Raw genomic sequence first — 19,017 nt, forward strand, 5'->3', positions numbered from 1 at the left:
ATATGGTAATATTTGGTAGATACATTTTGTTTGCAGTTACAGAGGTCAGACGATTCTGGTAATTCTTGACCAGGTTTGCACACACTGCAGAAGTGATTTTGGCAACTACTCCATACAGCTCTTCTTCAGATCTTTCAGGTTTCAGGGCTGTCGCTGGGCAACATTGAGTTTCAGCTCCCTCCAAAGATTTTTTTATTGGGTTTAGGTCTGGAGACTGACTAGGCCACTTCAGGACCTTGAAATGCTTCTTACAGAGCCACTCCTTAGTTGCCCTGGCAGTGTGTTTAGGGCAATTGTCATGCTTGAAGAACCAGCCATGACCCATCTTCAATGCGTTTACTGAGGGAAGGAGGTTGTTAGCCACAATCTCGCTATACATGACCCCATCCATCCTCCCTTCAATAAAGTGCAGCCATCCTGTCTCCTTTGCAGAAAGAAAACCCTGTCCCCCCCAACCATGCTTCATGGTTGGGACAGTATTCTTGGTGTTGTATGCATTCTTGTTCCTCCTAACACAGTAAGAGGAATTTTACATCAAAAAGTTCTATTTTGATCTCATCTGACCACATGACTTTCTCCCATGCCTCCTCTGGATCACCCAGATAGATGGTCATTGGTGAACTTCAAACAGGCCTGGACATGTGCTGGTGTGAGCATGGGACCTTGTGTGCCCTGTAGGATTTTAATCCATGACAGTGTAGTGTGTTACTAACTGTAATCTTTGAGACTAAGGTTCCAGCTCTCTTTGGGTCATTGACCATGTTCTCCCGTGTAGCTCTGCGCAGATTCCTGACCTTTGTGAGAATCATCCTTACCCTTACGAGGCAAGATTTTGCATAGAGCCCAGACCGAGTAAGATTAACAGTCATCTTGTGTTTCTTCCATTCTCTAATAATTGCCCCAACAGTTGTTGCCTTCTCACCAAGCTGCTTGCCTATTGTCCTGTAACCCATTCCAGCCATGTGCAGGTCTATAATTTTGTCATTGGGTGGTCTTGGCCATGGTGGAGAGGTAGAAGTTTGATTGATTGTATGGACAATTGTGTTTTATATAGGTAATGAGTTCAAACAGGTGCAATTAATTCAAGTAATGAGTGCAGAGTAGGAGCCTATTAAAGAAAAAAAAAAACAGGTCTGTGAAAGCCAGAATTCTTGCTGGTTGATAGGTGATCAAATATTAATTTCATGCAATAAAATGCAAATTAATTAAAAGTCATACAATGATTTTTTGAGACTGTCTGTCACAGTTGAGGTGTATCTATGATTACAATTACAGACCTCTCAATTCTTTGTAGATGGGAAAACTTGCAAAATCAGCAGTGTATCAAATACTTATTTTCCCCCACTGTAGTTACAAGATTTTTGTATGAAATCTTGTACCTATATGCCAGCCAACATTGTTTTTTTTTTTTAAATCAGGTTCATTTTTATTTAACAGCAAAATTATACAACACATAAAATAAATTCCACCCATAGAAATATCACAGAAAGGGGAAAAACCTTTAGTCAATAAGAAAAACCACACAAATAACATAATAAACAATGCACCCGCAGTCCACATCTCATTTCAATATGGGTCTCAAAGTGCATATTATTTCCCAATATATTCTCCATAGTATAGCTTACCCAGCATCATTATGACATTATATATATACACATATATATATATATATATATATATATACACACACACACACACACACACATGCACACACATATACATACACACACATTCCAGCAGTACGCATATCACCCTATTTGAGGAAATTTGTTAACCGGTCAGAAGGAGCCAACATTGTTTTTAAGGATCTAAGTGTCTGAGTCTTCTGTGTGAACAGTGTCAAAAGTTGTCCTGACACTCTGTGAGATTTGAGCCAGACACCGTGTGACACTTCTGTAAATTTAGTGGTCACTACTCACCTGGGTAGCCATAGGTAGGAATCTCCTCTTTACTCCGCTCATCACCCCTCACATATGTCTCTGTAGTATTAATATGGGTCAGATCTTCACCCTGAAACAAATATTGTAAAAGTCACAGACAGATGGAGAAGTCACATCTATGATCAGCTCTAATCCTGCCATCTCCACCGCTCTCATTACACAAGTATAAAACATATAATACTGGAGGATAAAACAAGACTGAGCACAAGACCTTCACAGCCGTCTACACATCATAGGGAGATTTCATGGCACCTTCTCTCCATCTACCTGATGATCCTGAGGAACATCGGGATCTTCTTGTTTACAGTCCTGTGGGAGAAGAGGACGAGGACATCTCTCTGGTGTTGTCCTCTTACTGGATAGACCTGGAGGAGACACATACAGGGACTGAATTCATTCCTTACATACAGATAATTATAGGCCGTGTGTATTTAGTCCTGTCTATTACCTGGTGATGTGAGGGGCCGGGGAACCTCCATCATGATGTCCTTGTACAGATATTTGTGTCCTTCTAAATACTCCCACTCCTCCATGGAGAAATAGACCGTGACATCCTGACACCTTATAGGAACCTGACACATACAATGATACCGTCACCCCCCGATCCCTTCATAGCGTTACTGTATAATGTCCCAGCATTCCCAGCAGTGTCACCTCTCCAGTCAGCAGCTCAATCATCTTGTAGGTGAGTTCTAGGATCTTCTGGTCATTGATGTCCTCATGTATCGGGGGGTGAGGTGGAGGCCCCGTGATTGGGCTCAGGGGTCTTCCCCATCCCTCAGACACAGGGTCCTGACAGCGCTCACTAGAGGTCTTCTTCACTACTGTGTAATCCTGGTTATGGAGAGACACAGTAATAAAGCTCACTCCAGACATTTCCAGAGTCCTCACCTCTCCAGTTCTGTCCATCTGTTATTCCCATAGATAAGAATGATGTAATGTGACGTCATCAGAATCTCTCACCTCACCAGTAAGCCGGAAGAGGATCTCTAGGGTGAGGTGTAATATCCTCTCCGCCATCTTGTCTTTATCCATATTCATCATTCACGGGGCAATCAGGAGAATTCTCTTCTATAGAAGATCTCCACTGAGAGGATCCGATATTGTAGGGACCTGAATGGGGAGAAGATGACGATGTAACATCATAAAGAATCCGGTGTAATAATACAAGTACTGGAGATAATAACGGGAAACAAATCAGGAGATAAATGGAGGAGATTAATTCTCTCTTGTCTCGTTATGTTGGTCACTGCTTTGGCAACTGATTGGCTGTAGGGTCCATAAGTCTGTTGGAACTGACCAGGAAATACAATGGAGAATCATTAATGTGTTACTATTTGTATTATTTTACAACATTCAGGTTTTTTTCTCTACATTGTGAGGCATCAACCGGCTGCATTGTAAATGGCCGGTACGTTTTGCAGAAGTGTTGGTGCTCTGCAATGTGAAGTTGGCTGGGACCTGTGGTTCCACGGATTGCATTACATGCAGAGTCCTGGTTGTGTGCTGGGAAGGGTGGGAGGCTGATTAAAGGGAACCTGTCACCACTTTTTTCGCCTATAAGCTGCGGCCACCACCACCGAGCTCTTATATACAGCATTCTAACATGCTGTATATAAGAGCCCAGGCCGGGGGTATAACATAAAAAACACTTTATAAGGCTGGAAACACATCTATGCGAGTAAAATCGGTCCGACTGGGCTGAAAAAAACTCGGCTGATTTTAGTTCACGTTAGGTGCGAGTGCAACGCAAGTGCGATGCTATTTCTGAATAAATTAATGATTTTACTAGCGTGTGTAATGCGTATTTTTTACTATGTCATCTGCCATTCAGCGCTGCTACATGGCCGCTGACAGCAGACACAGACAGCCATGCAGCAGAGCTGAATGGCAGATGACAGCAGACACAGACAGAGCCGCACAATCAGAATGAACTCGGGTGAACTTCACCCGACTTCATTGTCATGCTGCGGCTCTGTCTGTGCCGCGTCCTGATTAGCGGTCACCAGTGAAGGGTTCACCGGTGACCACTAATCCCCCGAGTGACTGAAGTTAGCAGCCCTCTCTCATACTCACCGATCCCCGGCGCGGCGCTGCACGGCGTTCACACTGCTGCGGCGGCTTTTACTATTTTGAAAAAGCCGGCCGCTCATTAAACAATCTCGTATTCCCTGCTTTCCCCGCCCACAGGCGCCTATGATTGGTTGCAGTGAGACACGCCCCCACGCTGAGTGACAGGTGTCTTACTGCACCCAATCACAGCAGCCGGTGGGCGTGTCTATACTGTGCAGTGAAATAAATAAATAAATAATTAAAAAAAACGGCGTGCGGTCCCCCCCAATTTTAATACCAGCCAGATAAAGCCATACGGCTGAAGGCTGGTATTCTCAGGATGGGGAGCTCCACGTTATGGGGAGCCCCCAGCCTAACAATATCAGTCAGCAGCCGCCCAGAATTGCCGCATACATTATATGCGACAGTTCTGGGACTGTACCCGGCTCTTCCCGATTTGCCCTGGTGCGTTGGCAAATCGGGGTAATAAGGAGTTATTGGCAGCCCATAGCTGCCAATAAGTCCTAGATTAATCATGTCAGGCGTCTATGAGACACCCTCCATTATTAATCTGTAAGTGACAGTAAATAAACACACACACACATGAAAAAATCCTTTATTAGAAATAAAAAACACAAACACATTCCCTCATTACCAATTTAATAAGCCCCAAAAAGCCCTCCATATCCGGCGTACTCCACGGACCTCCAGCGTCGCTTCCAGCATGAAGGTGACAGGAGCTGCAGAAGACACCGCCGCTCCGGTCACCTCCAAGCAGCAACTGAGGTGAGTAGCGCGATCGGCTGAGCTGTCACTGAGGTTAATCGCGGCCACCGCTGGATCCTCCAACAGTGACAGCGGGTAACCTCAGTGACAGCTCAGCCGATCGCGCTACTCACCTCAGTTGCTGCTTGGAGGTGACCGGAGCGGCGGTGTCTTCTGCAGCTCCTGTCACCTTCATGCTGGAAGCGACGCTGGAGGTCCGTGGAGTACGCCGGATATGGAGGGCTTTTTGGGGCTTATTAAATTGGTAATGAGGGAATGTGTTTGTGTTTTTTATTTCTAATAAAGGATTTTTTCATGTGTGTGTGTGTTTATTTACTGTCACTTACAGATTAATCATGGAGGGTGTCTCATAGACGCCTGACATGATTAATCTAGGACTTATTGGCAGCTATGGGCTGCCAATAACTCCTTATTACCCCGATTTGCCAACGCACCAGGGCAAATCGGGAAGAGCCGGGTACAGTGCCAGAACTGTCGCATATAATGTATGCGGCAATTCTGGGCGGCTGCTGACTGATATTGTTAGGCTGGGGGGCTCCCCATAACGTGGAGCTCCCCATCCTGAGAATACCAGCCTTCAGCCGTATGGCTTTATCTGGCTGGTATTAAAATTGGGGGGGACCGCACGCCATTTTTTTTAATTATTTATTTATTTAGTTCACTGCACAGTATAGACCCGCCCACCGGCTGCTGTGATTGGGTGCAGTAAGACACCTGTCACTCAGCGTGGGGGCGTGTCTCACTGCAACCAATCATAGGCGCCTGTGGGCGGGGAAAGCAGGGAATACGAGATTGTTTAATGAGCGGCCGGCTTTTTCAAAATAGTAAAAGCCGCCGCAGCAGTGAGAAAGCCGTGCAGCGCCGCGGATCGGGGAACGGTGAGTATGAGAGAGGAGGGGAAAATGACCGACAGACTGTGAAAGAGGGACAGAGATAGTGACGGACCGACAGAGAGAGAATAGAGACCGAGAGGGAGAGACCGACTGACAGAGAATAGTGATTGACAGACATTGGGAGACATCGCTCGTTTCCAGTGTTTTAGGAAACATGCGAGAAATGTATTTAGAAAATCGGATGTCACTAGGATGGTGTGAGTGCCGTTCCGTGACATCCGATTTTTTACACGCTCCCATAGACTTGCATTGGAGAAACTCGCAGTAGAAACTCGCAAAAAAGCAGCATGCTGCGATTTTTTTTCTCAGTCCGATTTGGACTGAGAAAAAAATCGCAGATGAGAGCTGAATCATTCACTAACATGTGTCCGATTCCAATGCGAGATTTTCTCGCATTGCTCTACTGCGAGAAACTCGCAAGTGAGAAGCAGCCCTAATACTTACTTAACGGTCGCGCGAAGGGCGTGTCCGTTCTCCAGGGTCGGCGCCTCCTCTTTCGGCCATCTTTGTCCTCTTTCTGAAGCCTGGGTGCATGGTGCGGCTACATCATACACACTCGCCGGTCCTACGCAGGCGCACTACAATACTTTGATTGTGCCTGCTCAGGACCTGAATGCCGGCGAGTATGAATGACGTCGGACCCGTCATGCACCGCGGCTAGAGAAGAAGGAACACAAAGATGGCCAAAAGAGGAGGATCCGGCACCGGACAACGGAGACTCCCATAAGGCCCACCACACGACCGTTAGGTAAGTATTATAAAGTGTTTTTTATGTTATAACCCCGGCCTGGAATCTTATATACAGCATGTTAGAATGCTGTATATAAGAGCCCAGTGGTGGTGGCCACAGCTTATAGCCAAAAAAAAGTGGTGACAGGTTCCGTTTAAATACTCCTTACCACCTGTGGGTGTGGCCCCAAGGGTTAAAACAATCCTGTGTTTCTGAGTAAGGGGCAGAGTGTGTGTTCTGCAGAGTCTGAGAGCAGAAGCAGTGTGTTTGCTCTGCTAAGGAGACCTTCTGGAGAAGTTATGGGCTGGAAAGCCAATGTGTAAAGCCTGGCTGGAGCCAGGGGGGACCTGTTAAAGGGAACCTGTCAGCAGAAATTTTGCACTAAACATAAAAGATTCCCCCCTCTGCAGCTCCTGGGCTGCATTCTAGCAATGTTCCTGTTGTTCTTGTGCCCCCTTTCTGACCAAAATAAAGACTTTATAAAGTGGTACCTTTTTGTATGCAGATACTGTAAATGGGACACGGGGGCGGGCTGCCTGGTGTCCGTTATTCTGCCTCCTGCCGCTTTAGGCCGTCCCCATCGCTCATTTCCATAGCTGTGGACACCGCCCAGTGCTCCAGAGGTCCCTGCGCATGCCCAGTGCCTATCTCTCGTGGATGAGCACTGTGCCCAGTGTCACCGCTGATGACGTGTGCGCAAACTTTAGATTATGGGCGGCGCTTTGATTTTCATTACCAAGGAAGCGCCCATAATCGCGTGACCGCGCTTTCCCCCTCTGCCTCCTTCGTTCTGCGCAAGCGCGGGCCTGCTGACCCAACGTTACCTCTTTCCCATCTTGCCCTGACGCAGGAAATAGATGGGAGGAGCGCGGAGCAGGACAATCCTGTGTCTAATCCTGATCGGCAGCCCGCCCCCGTGTCCCATTTACAGTATCTGCATACAAAAAGGTACCATTTTATAAAGTCTTTATTTTGGTCAGAAAGGGGGCACATAAACAACAGGAACATTGCTAGAATGCAGCCCAGGAGCTGCAGAGGGGGAATCTTTTATGTTTAGTGCAAAATTTCTGCTGCAAGGTTCCCTTTAAGGACACTAGCCACCTTCACAGAAAGGTAACCCGGGACAGAAACCAGTGTCTGAATACTGACAAAGGTCAGGGATACCTGTGTGGGAACTACAACAGTGTTTTGACTTTGTGTTATGTGACCTAGTATGGTTTATGGAGCTAATAATAAACCATATGGGCTGTTAAAGTGACAAATTGCTCCGGCGTGCTTTAACCCCTTAACGACCGCGGGCAGTAATATTACGTCCTAGCGGTCATAGTGTTACTGCCCGCGGTCTGCCGCCGGCAGCATGCCGTGATCGCTGCACATCTCAGCTGATTTTCACAGCTGAGATGTGTGCCTGCTAGGCACGAGCAGAATCGTTATCTGCTCGCGCCGTTTAACCCCTTAAATGGCGCTGTCAATATGTGACAGCGACATTATAACGGAATCGGCGATAAACGTTTACTTACCTGCCCATACTGGAAGTCACGTGACGTGATTGTGGCGCCCCAGGACCTGGTCGCCACAACAGCATTGCCCTCCCAAAGGGTTAATGCTGAGCCTGGAGGTAATTGGGAGATCTATTGGCCAGTAAGTTAACACCCAACACAGTTCTCCCTCCGGCCAGCAGAGGGAGCTCTGAACCTGGAACTTCAGGGAGCATTCCTTAAGTCTGGCTGAAGGGAGGAAGTGGTAGTTAGTCTGGGGACAGGAGTGAAAGAGGACAGACGCAGAGTAGTGCTGCCTTGTGAAACTGGGGCCTAGAGCTGGGATAGCTTGGCCCAGTGAAGCAAGGGGAGCAGCGAGGCACAGAAGAGACTCGGACATCGGAGTCTGTAGTTGCCAGGGCATAAAATCCATCCCTGGTAGCTGAATCCGGAGGGCAGGAGAGCTGCAAGCCCCCTGGCCCAGAAAGTAAACTGAGGGTACAGCTGCATCCCAAGGGCCCGGTGTGGACTCCAGCAGAGAAGCACCAGAGAGGGCCTGCGCAGTCTACCCCACAGAAAAAAGGGACGAACCACCAGTCCCAGCAGCAGGAGGGCAATTGCAAACCCAAAGTGCAGTGTCCTAAAACAACAAAGAAAGATTAAGGAGTAGGCCTCATACTCAACTGGCCAAAGATCACCCCAGGCACCTCCAGGCCGGCCGGATCATCTGTACCATCTGTGACGGTCTCCCTGGACTAAACTTCTGCCGAGTAAAAGAGGAGAAGGTAAAGAGACTACCGTTTGTGCCTGTTTCTTTCATTGCTTGTCGGCCCTGCACCGTGTTAGTCACACAACACCATAGACTTCCACGAGCACCAACTGTGTCCCGGGGCACCGCTCCACCTGTGGGGAGCAGTACCACCATTGCTGCCACTTCATCACCCCGGAGGCCTTACACAGCAGCGGCGGCTCAATAGCCGCAGACCACAGGTGGCGTCACAAACACAACCATTAACAAGCAAGCCACATATTCTACTGACACCCACCAGGGCCACGGAGCCGGGCCCAGCCACCACTGACTACCACCGGACTAGTCCAGCCCGGCACCGGGTGTCCCATAGCCCTGGGGTGGGCGAGTCAACTTTGGCGTCACGAACAGGATTTCGTGCCCGGTCCCACCGGGTACTGTGCGCCTGAAGAATTGCACTTAAAGGACTGTGTTACTACGTGTTTCATTGTTTGAAAACTGCGGCCGCCATTAGCCTCGCTGAGCGCAGGAAGAAGGGGGGCGTGCCTGACAAAGAGCGCGAAGGGAGCGCGCCATCAGAGCAGAGCGCTGTTAACCCCGCGCGACCCAGAAGGAAATTTGAAACGTGAACGGAGCCTGGTAAGGTTCACTAAGGGGGAAGAAGATGTCCGACTCAGAGGGAGAGCAGGTGGCTGCCATAGCCCGAGACGCCGCAGCACCAGCCGAAGCAATCCCAGTCGCCGTCGCCCCAGCCCCCGCTGCAGCGCCGGTAATGCCGATCACAATGCCGTACATCCCGGGAGCAGAATGGCTACCGCAGTACTCCGGGGAGTCCCATACCTTGAGTGACTTCAGGGAAAGCCTGCACAGCTTGTTCCGGGTGTATCCTCTGACTGAGAGCCAGAAGGTGGGCATATTAATGGGACAGCTAGCCGGCGCAGCCCAGCGTGAAGTGAAGTCCTGGCCTGATACAGATAAAGGGACAGTAACCCAGATATTGGCCAAGCTAAGGAGTACTTATTAGAATGTACATAGTTATGCAAAATGTCTGTAATGTTGAGTACAAAATGTTTTTCTTTTCCTTTAATTGCGAAAATGGACAATTGGGCCACTGGACTATGGGTGGCCAACACCTAAATTGTTCATAGTTAGCACCAGTGTGCTCAACACCCCTGAAGAAAAACCCGTCCGGCGTGCATAGAGTGGGGTCATCAATGCTCTGACGCACGCCCAGAGCCTACGTTGGGGGTTTGATCGCGGCGGGTCCCCCATGGAGCAGTGTAATGGACACCCGGCAGGGAGCCACACTGGACTCTTATAGTAATGTTTAAGTTTGTAACGTTAAAGTATTTGCGCCTCCCATAATGGGATGAAATGTTCTAACATGTCATGTTTGTTTCTACAGTCCGGGAGTACTGAATTTAACTAAGGGGGAGTGTGGCGCCCCAGGACCTGGTCGCCACAACAGCATTGCCCTCCCAAAGGGTTAATGCTGAGCCTGGAGGTAATTGGGAGATCTATTGGCCAGTAAGTTAACACCCAACACAGTTCTCCCTCCGGCCAGCAGAGGGAGCTCTGAACCTGGAACTTCAGGGAGCATTCCTTAAGTCTGGCTGAAGGGAGGAAGTGGTAGTTAGTCTGGGGACAGGAGTGAAAGAGGACAGACGCAGAGTAGTGCTGCCTTGTGAAACTGGGGCCTAGAGCTGGGATAGCTTGGCCCAGTGAAGCAAGGGGAGCAGCGAGGCACAGCAGAGACTCGGACATCGGAGTCTGTAGTTGCCAGGGCATAAAATCCATCCCTGGTAGCTGAATCCGGAGGGCAGGAGAGCTGCAAGCCCCCTGGCCCAGAAAGTAAACTGAGGGTACAGCTGCATCCCAAGGGCCCGGTGTGGACTCCAGCAGAGAAGCACCAGAGAGGGCCTGCGCAGTCTACCCCACAGAAAAAAGGGACGAACCACCAGTCCCAGCAGCAGGAGGGCAATTGCAAACCCAAAGTGCAGTGTCCTAAAACAACAAAGAAAGATTAAGGAGTAGGCCTCATACTCAACTGGCCAAAGATCACCCCAGGCACCTCCAGGCCGGCCGGATCATCTGTACCATCTGTGACGGTCTCCCTGGACTAAACTTCTGCCGAGTAAAAGAGGAGAAGGTAAAGAGACTACCGTTTGTGCCTGTTTCTTTCATTGCTTGTCGGCCCTGCACCGTGTTAGTCACACAACACCATAGACTTCCACGAGCACCAACTGTGTCCCGGGGCACCGCTCCACCTGTGGGGAGCAGTACCACCATTGCTGCCACTTCATCACCCCGGAGGCCTTACACAGCAGCGGCGGCTCAATAGCCGCAGACCACAGGTGGCGTCACAAACACAACCATTAACAAGCAATCCACATATTCTACTGACACCTACCAGGGCCACGGAGCCGGGCCCAGCCACCACTGACTACCACCGGACTAGTCCAGCCCGGCACCGGGTGTCCCATAGCCCTGGGGTGGGCGAGTCATGATCACGTGACTTCCGGTGGTTGTCATGGTAGCACAGGGTTATGTGATGACTCCTGTACTACACATGAATTACTTTCAGTTTCACTTTGCCTGAAGCCGAGTGAAGCAGAAAGTGAGCGTATCTGCTGTTTACAGCTGTGTAGCTGTGATCAGCAGATATGGCAGAGAGATCGGATTGCTGATTGATATAGCCCCCTAGGGGGACTAGTAAAATAAAAAAAAAAGTTTTCAAAAAAACCTAAAAGTTCAAATGATCCCCCTTTCGCCTCATTGAAAATTAAAGGGTTAAAAAAAAAAATTCCAAACACCAAAATGACTTTGTCACCACAACTTTTGCGCAAAATGCAATAACAGACGTTCAAAACATAGCATCTGCGCAAAAATGGTACAGTTAAAAATGTCAGCTCGAGACGCAAAAAAATAAGCCTTTACTGAGCCATAGATTCCGAAAAATGAGAACACTACTGGTCACGGAATATGGCGTAAAACGTGCGCCACTTTTGTCGGACAAAGTTCCGATTTTTTTTAACCCTTTATATAAAAGTAAATCTATACATGTTTGGTGTCTACGAACTCGCACTGACCTGAGGCATCACACCGACAAATCAGTTTTACCATATAGTGAACACAGTGAATAAGATATTTCAAAAACAATAGTGCTATCGCACTTTTTTTGCAATTTGTCTGCATTTGGAATTTTTTTGCTGTTTTCCAGTACACTATATGGTAATACTTATGGTTTCATTTAAAAGTACAGCTCGTTCCGCCAAAAATGAACCCTCACATGACCATACTGACTGAAAAATAAAAAAGTTACGTCTCTCAGAAGAAGAATGGCAGAAAAAAACGGAAATCGAAAAATCGGCCGGTCGTGAAGGGGTTAATCCTGCTATCTGACGTGTGGTCCCCCATACGCTCGGGGCCCACGTCGTCACAACATCTACTAATAAATCATATATTCAGGCCACACACACAACAACCAGTTTCCTCCTTGGAGTCGGCAGCTGAATCCGTTTCTCATAGACTCATCTTCCATATCACTAATTCTCCTCTCATTTACCGACACTGGAATTGGCATCAGCAAAACTGCAGGAGATATTCATTACACGTGACAGGAGAAATAACGACTCCATGATGAGAGCGACGTCTTCATTTTCTACTACGGATCTATAAACATATTTGGCCGCAGTCCGTCACTGACTCCATCACCACCAGTCGCCTATATGAAGGTTTATCATCTACCCCAGGATGTAATATTTTATCATATTAGATCTGGTGTCGAATTCACACACAGATGTTTGATGTATTTATAAAAGATTGTTTGCAAGAACAATGCAGACAGGTGTTTTTTTTGTTTTGTTTTTTTAACGCCAGTGTTTTATGGTTTGTTTTTTTTTACTCAGGAAATCTCTCTGGAGAGAGGGGGAAGCGTGGAGGGGGGAGTGCGAGACTGAGAGGGGGGGGGCAAGAGGAGGAGAGTGGTAGAGGGGGGAGCGAGGGGGATGGGAGTGAGGGGGGGGAACGAGAGGGAGAGAGAAAGTGGCGGAGGGAGAGTGAGAGAGGGGGGAGCGAGGGGGGGAGAGTGAAAGAGAGAGGGGGAGCGAGTGAGAGAGAGGGGCGAGCGAGAGAGGGGGGTGGGAGAAAAGGTGGGGAGAGAGGGGGAGAGCGAGAGAGGGGGGAGGGAGAGCAAGAGAGGGGTTAGTCTTGTGAATATCATCAGAGATTGTGCTGTTTCCGAGAGTGTTTCTGGGCTTCCTCTGGTGGCTAGTGCTGGTAGTGAGTCTGATTCTGCATCTGTCGCTCAGACAGCTGTTGGAGATAATTGCTGTTTCAGGAAGCATTTTCAATTTGTCCTCTAGCCTTAAGGATTTTGCTTTTCCCTGTAGGTTTTGTTTTGCCTTTTTTCTGCGCCTTTTTGGATATTCCAGGAATGATTTCCACAGCGGTTTTTCGTTCCTTTGCATCGGTTTTGTTTCCATGTCATCCTGAGTCTGCAGCTATGCCTGATAAGTATTTTGTTTTCTTAGTTTGGGCTTAGTTAAAGGCTGAATTTGCACTGAAGGGTGTTTCTGCTTAACCTATGTCTTTTTCTAAATCTGTGTTTGAGAATATTCCCTTTTTGTTTCTTGCAAGTCAATAAGTGCTCTTCCTGCACTATTTTTGGAGGACTATTTATTCCCAGCAAAAAAAGGGAGTTTTACACCATGTTTAATAAGGAGTTTTGTATTTTTGTATCTCATGTTTTTGTAAAGATCATTTCTATAATATTTGCATTTTTCAATTTAAATGTATTTGCACAAAAGTTCCTGATATAGAGAGAGGAAGATCATGTGATCTTTTAGGGAATTTTTGATTACCAGGTGTTGGTATTATTCAGGGTTTTTACTGGCTGCAACCAGCAATATATCATATACTTTTGTATCTAGCTAGCAGGGCCTCACTTTGCTTAATTCTCTATCTACCATCTGTGTGTTTGTTTTTTCTTACATCATCGTCCTTATATGTTGGGGGCTTTGACTTTTCTTTGGGGCTGCTCTGAGGGAAGTCAGGATTCCTCATTCCATCTTTGAGGGTAGTTAGCTCTCCGGCGGTGACGAGGCGTCTAGGTTTGTTAGAAATGCTCCACCGCTACTTCTAGTTGTGGTTGTGTAGTGAGTGGATTGCAGCCAGCTAAGTTTCCAACTACTCTTGCATATGATCTTCTAACATTTTTTATGGGATTTTTGCAAGATCTATTGTGGTCTCCTGACCAAAACAGAGGAGGGAAAGTCAGAGAGGGGGGAGGATGAGGGAGAGAGAGATGGAGAGAACACCAGGGAGCGAAAGAGAGAACCAGGGAGTGAGAGAGAGAGAGAGAGAGATATACGGGGAGCGAGCCTCTTCCATTGTATCTGAGGCACAGAGATGGGGAGACCTCTGTACTCCATCAACAAATCCAAATATGTATCACCATGACAGCCGGGCCAGAACAATTGTATTCTAAAACAGATGTGTCCTATCACAGCTGTAGAACATTATACTGTGTGGGGGCAAGAAAGGGGCTGAGGATCGAGGGCAGACGGGTTTTCCCTCTTCCTGCCTCCCATACAATATTTCCCTGAAAATAATCCCTACCCCTGAAAATAAACCCTACCACAAATTTTCTGAATTTTCAATGTAAGGCTTAAATATAAGCCCTACCACGAAAATAAGCTCTAGTCATCGTTCAATAATGAAGTGTCCATGCAGCTAAAAAAGTTAAATACATCTCTGGATGCCGAGAGGGCTTTCGACAGAGTCTCATGGCAGTCACTTTCACAGACACTGGAGCATATAGGCCTGGGACCTGTTTTCTCATCCAAGATTATGGCCTTATATCATTCCCCGACTGCATATCTTAAGATTAATGGCACTCTGTCGAGACCCTTCCCCATCCGGAACGGGACCCGACAGGGATGTCCCTTGTCACCTTTACTTTATGTTCTAGTAATGGAGCATCTGTTATCGGCCATCAGGAATAACCCGGATATACAGGGTATTCGGATCGCCAACCGGGAGCATAAATGTGCCGCGTTTGCCGATGATCTCCTTATTTATCTATGTAACCCTCTCACATCCCTCCCATCTCTACTGCTGGAGCTAAACCGCTTCAGCAAATGGTCCAACTTCAAAATCAATTTTAATAAATCAGAGGCCCTAAATGTCTCTCTGCCCCAACAACGGCAAATGCTCAAACCAAATTTTCCCTTTCGATGGCCGGCCCACGGCAATATTGGATACTTGAGTATAAAGATCCCCGCTGACCCAGCCAGGCTCTTTCAATTAGATTATCAAACTTTTCTGTCAAGGCTCGAGGGAGATTTGGCCTCATGGCAAAAAGGTACTCTATCGTGGTTTGGCAGGATTAGTGCTCTCAGGATGACGGCCTTGCCACGACTGTTGTACTTAATACAGACGGTCCCGGTCTACATCCCGGCAGCATACTGGGCCAAGGCACAACGCCTATTTAATCAATTTGTTTGGTCCAAAAAGCGCGCTCGCTTGAGATGTAGCGTCTTAACTAGGACCAAGAACGCAGGAGGAGCGGGTCTGCCCGATTGTAGGCGGTACTACATGGCAGCCGCTTACGCCAGGGTTCTGGACCTTCTGCACTGCTCTGGATCTAAGCTCTGGGTTGGTCTGGCGCAGGATTTGTGCCCTCTGTCAATACCGACCCTGCCGTGGACCTGGCCTCTCCTCACCAAACATAAAATTGAAATGTCCTACAGCACCAAACAAACATTGAAAACGATACTTTCTATGTCATCACGCAACCTCATGATCCAGCCTAGAGGACCCCTTATGCCACTAACTGACAATCCAGAGTTCCTTCCGGGAGCATCGTCCAACAATTTTCTGGGCAGCACGAAACTAAACCCCCTGAGATTAAAACAGGTGGCCCCGGGGGGTTCCCTCCTTCCGCTCCGGGAGATTGTAGAGAATCGCAACTTCAAACTGCAGTTCCATTTCGAATATGCCCAACTCAAACACTTTATAACCTCCCCAGATACTGTCATGGCCCACTGTCCGCCCCAAACACCTTTTGAAAACCTTTGTAGTGGGTCTTCTGATACGCGCCATGCAATATCAAGGGTGTACAAGTTTATGACGGGCACGGCAGAGACATCCCCCCCTCGCTTTTGTGCGGCATGGGAAACAGAGCTCAATCAGACGTTCCCTAGGAAACAATGGGAGCGTTGTTTCCGTCTGACCCACAGGTCAGTGGTGGCCACCAGGATGCAAGAAACCAGCTATAAAATTCTTTCTAGGTGGTACAGGGTCCCAGCATCTCTCCATGCGTGGTGTCCCGAAGTTCCTGATACGTGCTGGCGCTGTAGAGCGCAGGAGGGCACCATGTCACACATCTGGTGGTACTGCCCGAGCTTGTCGATCTTTTGGAACAAAGTATTGGTGGCCATTCAAGAGGTCACCGGAATTGTGGTTCCCAGCCGCCCAGAAGCAGTTTTGTTGTACATCTTTAACATATCCGAAAAGGTCTATAAAAAATCTATCCTAGGTCACCTCCTCCAGGCTGCCAAGACAGTGATCCCACGACGTTGGAAGGATCCTACCCCCCCTATGCTGGATGAGTGGGTAATGGAGGTGAATGTGATTCACCGAATGGAAATGGTGATGGCCCAGTCACGTGGGCAGACGGTAGAGACAGCCACCAAATGGTTTTAGTGGGAATCATTTCTGTCGGGTAAAAAAATTTCTGGAACTAATCTAACCTCCGGAGGACAGGTACCCAGGCCCCCTTATTCTTCAGATAATATACTACCCTTTTGACAAGTTCTGGTCCAACAGACAATGTATCAGTCCTGGTCGCCGTGCCCTACTTCCTTCCCTTCCACTTCTTTCTCTGACCCGCTCTTTCCTCTCTACTCTTCATGACTGCCTCTTTTCTTAAGCTCTCTTCTTTGTTTCACTATTTTCTATGGTTTAAAAATGATTATCCATGTATTCTTGTAATCATCCATATTCCATTATGAAGCCCATGATAGTTTGTTATCGTTCAGACTATCGATGAATACTATTTGATGCAGCATGGTTTTGTGTTCTTCTCATGTATGTTATTTTTGAAAATTCAATAAAACTTTAAATTAGAAAAAAAATAAAAAAGTTAAATACTGCAGGACACTTCATTATAGAAAGCAGACACCCCCAGAAGAGAGAAGACAGAAGATCCCTAATCATACCAGACGACGAGTGGGAGGACATGCAGTGGAACGCACACCCAGACACACACTCGCATACATCAGATCGCGCACACATACTGACCATATTTGATGATACTGATATGATCCACCCCAGGTCCTCACACAATACTGCACTGTGTCCTGGATTCCCCTGCTGGACGGAAGCAATCGGTATCGCCAGACGTTGTGAGTGTGTGCGATCTGATGTGTGTGAGTGTTGGACAGAAGCAGAGAAGGACCGCAAGGAGCATACCTGCAAGAAGTGCCCACCGAAGATCGCAGGAGGACCTGGGAGCGACGCAGACGCCAGGGGTCTGGTAAGTATGAGTCTCCTTGGAAGTGGGGTGAGAGGGGGGGTCTGCTTTTGTATCCTTAACAGTTTCCCCAAGAATAAACCCCACCCCGTAAATAAGCCGTACAGCATTTTTCGAGCAAAAAAAAATAATATAAGACAGTGTCTTATTTTCAGGGAAACACAGTAATTGGGGCGTCTGTAACTATCAGAGGAAAAGGAACAAAAACCTCACGATTCACAGAAATCAGCGAGAAAAACACCAAGAAAGTCTCAGAACTGAGGGGGTTAATGCCCCCTGCCCCAGTAATGGGGAATCTCCACTCACCTCCTCCTGCAGAGCCGCACACTAGATATATGGCTGCTCTGTGCTTCCAGGACCTGTGATGACGTCACATGGAGGGGAGGAGTCAGGGGTCACATGATCAGCTCCTCAGTGTATGCAGGACTCTGCTGTGCTGGGTGTCATGGTGCTGGATGAGGGGAAGGTTATGTGTGGGGTCAGGAGGGGTTTACAGTGTGGATGGAGCAGAGCCGTGTGTGTACGAGGTGTACAGAGCAGAGCCGCTTGTGTATGATGTGTGTGGAGCAGAGCCGTGTGTGTGCGGAGTGGAACCATGTGCAAAGCAGAGCCGTGTACGTACGGAGTGTGAGGAGCAGAGCCGTGTGTGTACATAGTGAGCAGTCGTGTGCATACGGATGGAGTGTGCGGAGGGGAGCCGTGCGCTTACAGAGTGTGCGGAGGGGAGCCGTGCGCTTACAGAGTGTGCGGAGGGGAGCCGTGCGCGTACGGAGTGTGCGGAGGGGAGCCGTGCGTGTACGGAGAAAGCGAAGGGGAGCCATGTGTGGAGGGGAGCCGTGCGCGTAGGGAGTGTGCGGAGGGGAGCCGTGTGCGGAGGGGAGCCGTGTGCTTACAGAGTGTGGAGCCGCGTGTGTATGGACAGAGTGTGCAGAGCGGAGCTGTGTGAGTAGAGTGTGTGGAGCGGATCTGCATATGTACGACGTGTGTGGAGCGTAGCCGTGTGTGTTCGGAACGGAGCTGTATGTTTATGGAGTGTGTGCGGAGCGGAGTCGGGTGTGTACAGAGTGTGTGCAGTGGAGCAGTGTGTGGAATGTGTGTCACTATCACACTCACTGGAGCTGGTGTGCCCGGGGATAACCACTACAAGACACCTACTCTGTCTATAGTGACTACAAACCCCCATTACACATCTCCCACTCAGGTTTGGCTCAGGAGCTCGCACTCTTCCACCTTCAGTGACTCCTCACTTCTCCATACATCACACTGAGGACACGGATCATTAGGAACAGACAGAATTTACTCCTTGTAATTTGATGATGAAAAGTCACAGATTAATACAGAGAAAAGTCACAGACTCGTTTCCCAACATACAAGGGAATAATCTGCTTTCTTTTGTTGTTTACTGGTATTTGGATGTAATAATACTTTTCTGATACAGTCGTGTGGGAATTACATGTTTTTAATGTATTTCTATGAGGAATATCTGCACATAAAAATTGGTGTAGCTGTAAAAGGAACCGACATTGTGGATTTTAAAAACACACACAAATAAGAAAAGATATGCAGAAAAAGGCGAATATGAGAGAGGGATCTGCCCTGGAAGAGTGCAGTAAATTCTGGCTCACAATTATGAAGTTTCCACACGTGTGGAGCAGCCGGACCCCACCTGGATTCTCACATCTGGATGGGTCTGAAAATTGAATTTCATAGATATTTAGTAATGTACACTGGAGATTAAAATTAGAGAACAACACACAATTCCCTAAATGTTGCGGTCATTGTGTAGTCCTATGTGATTATATCCTAACATGAGGAAATTTGCAGTATTTTGAGTTTATTTTAGAAATTGAATTT

General features: G+C 47.8%; 1 protein-coding gene across 1 annotated transcript in view; it reads right to left on the reverse strand.

The window, feature by feature from the left end:
* The window catches only part of LOC142312966 (uncharacterized), a 220,074-nt gene that overhangs the window by 2,917 nt on the left and 198,140 nt on the right, over nucleotides 1-19,017 (reverse strand). Inside the window, exons 27-31 of the mRNA XM_075351955.1 lie at nucleotides 2,904-2,985; nucleotides 2,595-2,774; nucleotides 2,389-2,512; nucleotides 2,208-2,305; nucleotides 1,920-2,010 (exon numbers count right to left, since the gene is read on the reverse strand). Coding sequence (XP_075208070.1) covers nucleotides 1,920-2,010; nucleotides 2,208-2,305; nucleotides 2,389-2,512; nucleotides 2,595-2,774; nucleotides 2,904-2,985 — 575 coding nt within the window. The remainder of the gene's footprint in view (nucleotides 1-1,919; nucleotides 2,011-2,207; nucleotides 2,306-2,388; nucleotides 2,513-2,594; nucleotides 2,775-2,903; nucleotides 2,986-19,017) is intronic.

The sequence above is a fragment of the Anomaloglossus baeobatrachus genome, chromosome 5 (genome assembly GCF_048569485.1).
Source record: "Anomaloglossus baeobatrachus isolate aAnoBae1 chromosome 5, aAnoBae1.hap1, whole genome shotgun sequence".
NCBI classification, from domain to species: Eukaryota; Metazoa; Chordata; class Amphibia; order Anura; family Aromobatidae; genus Anomaloglossus; species Anomaloglossus baeobatrachus.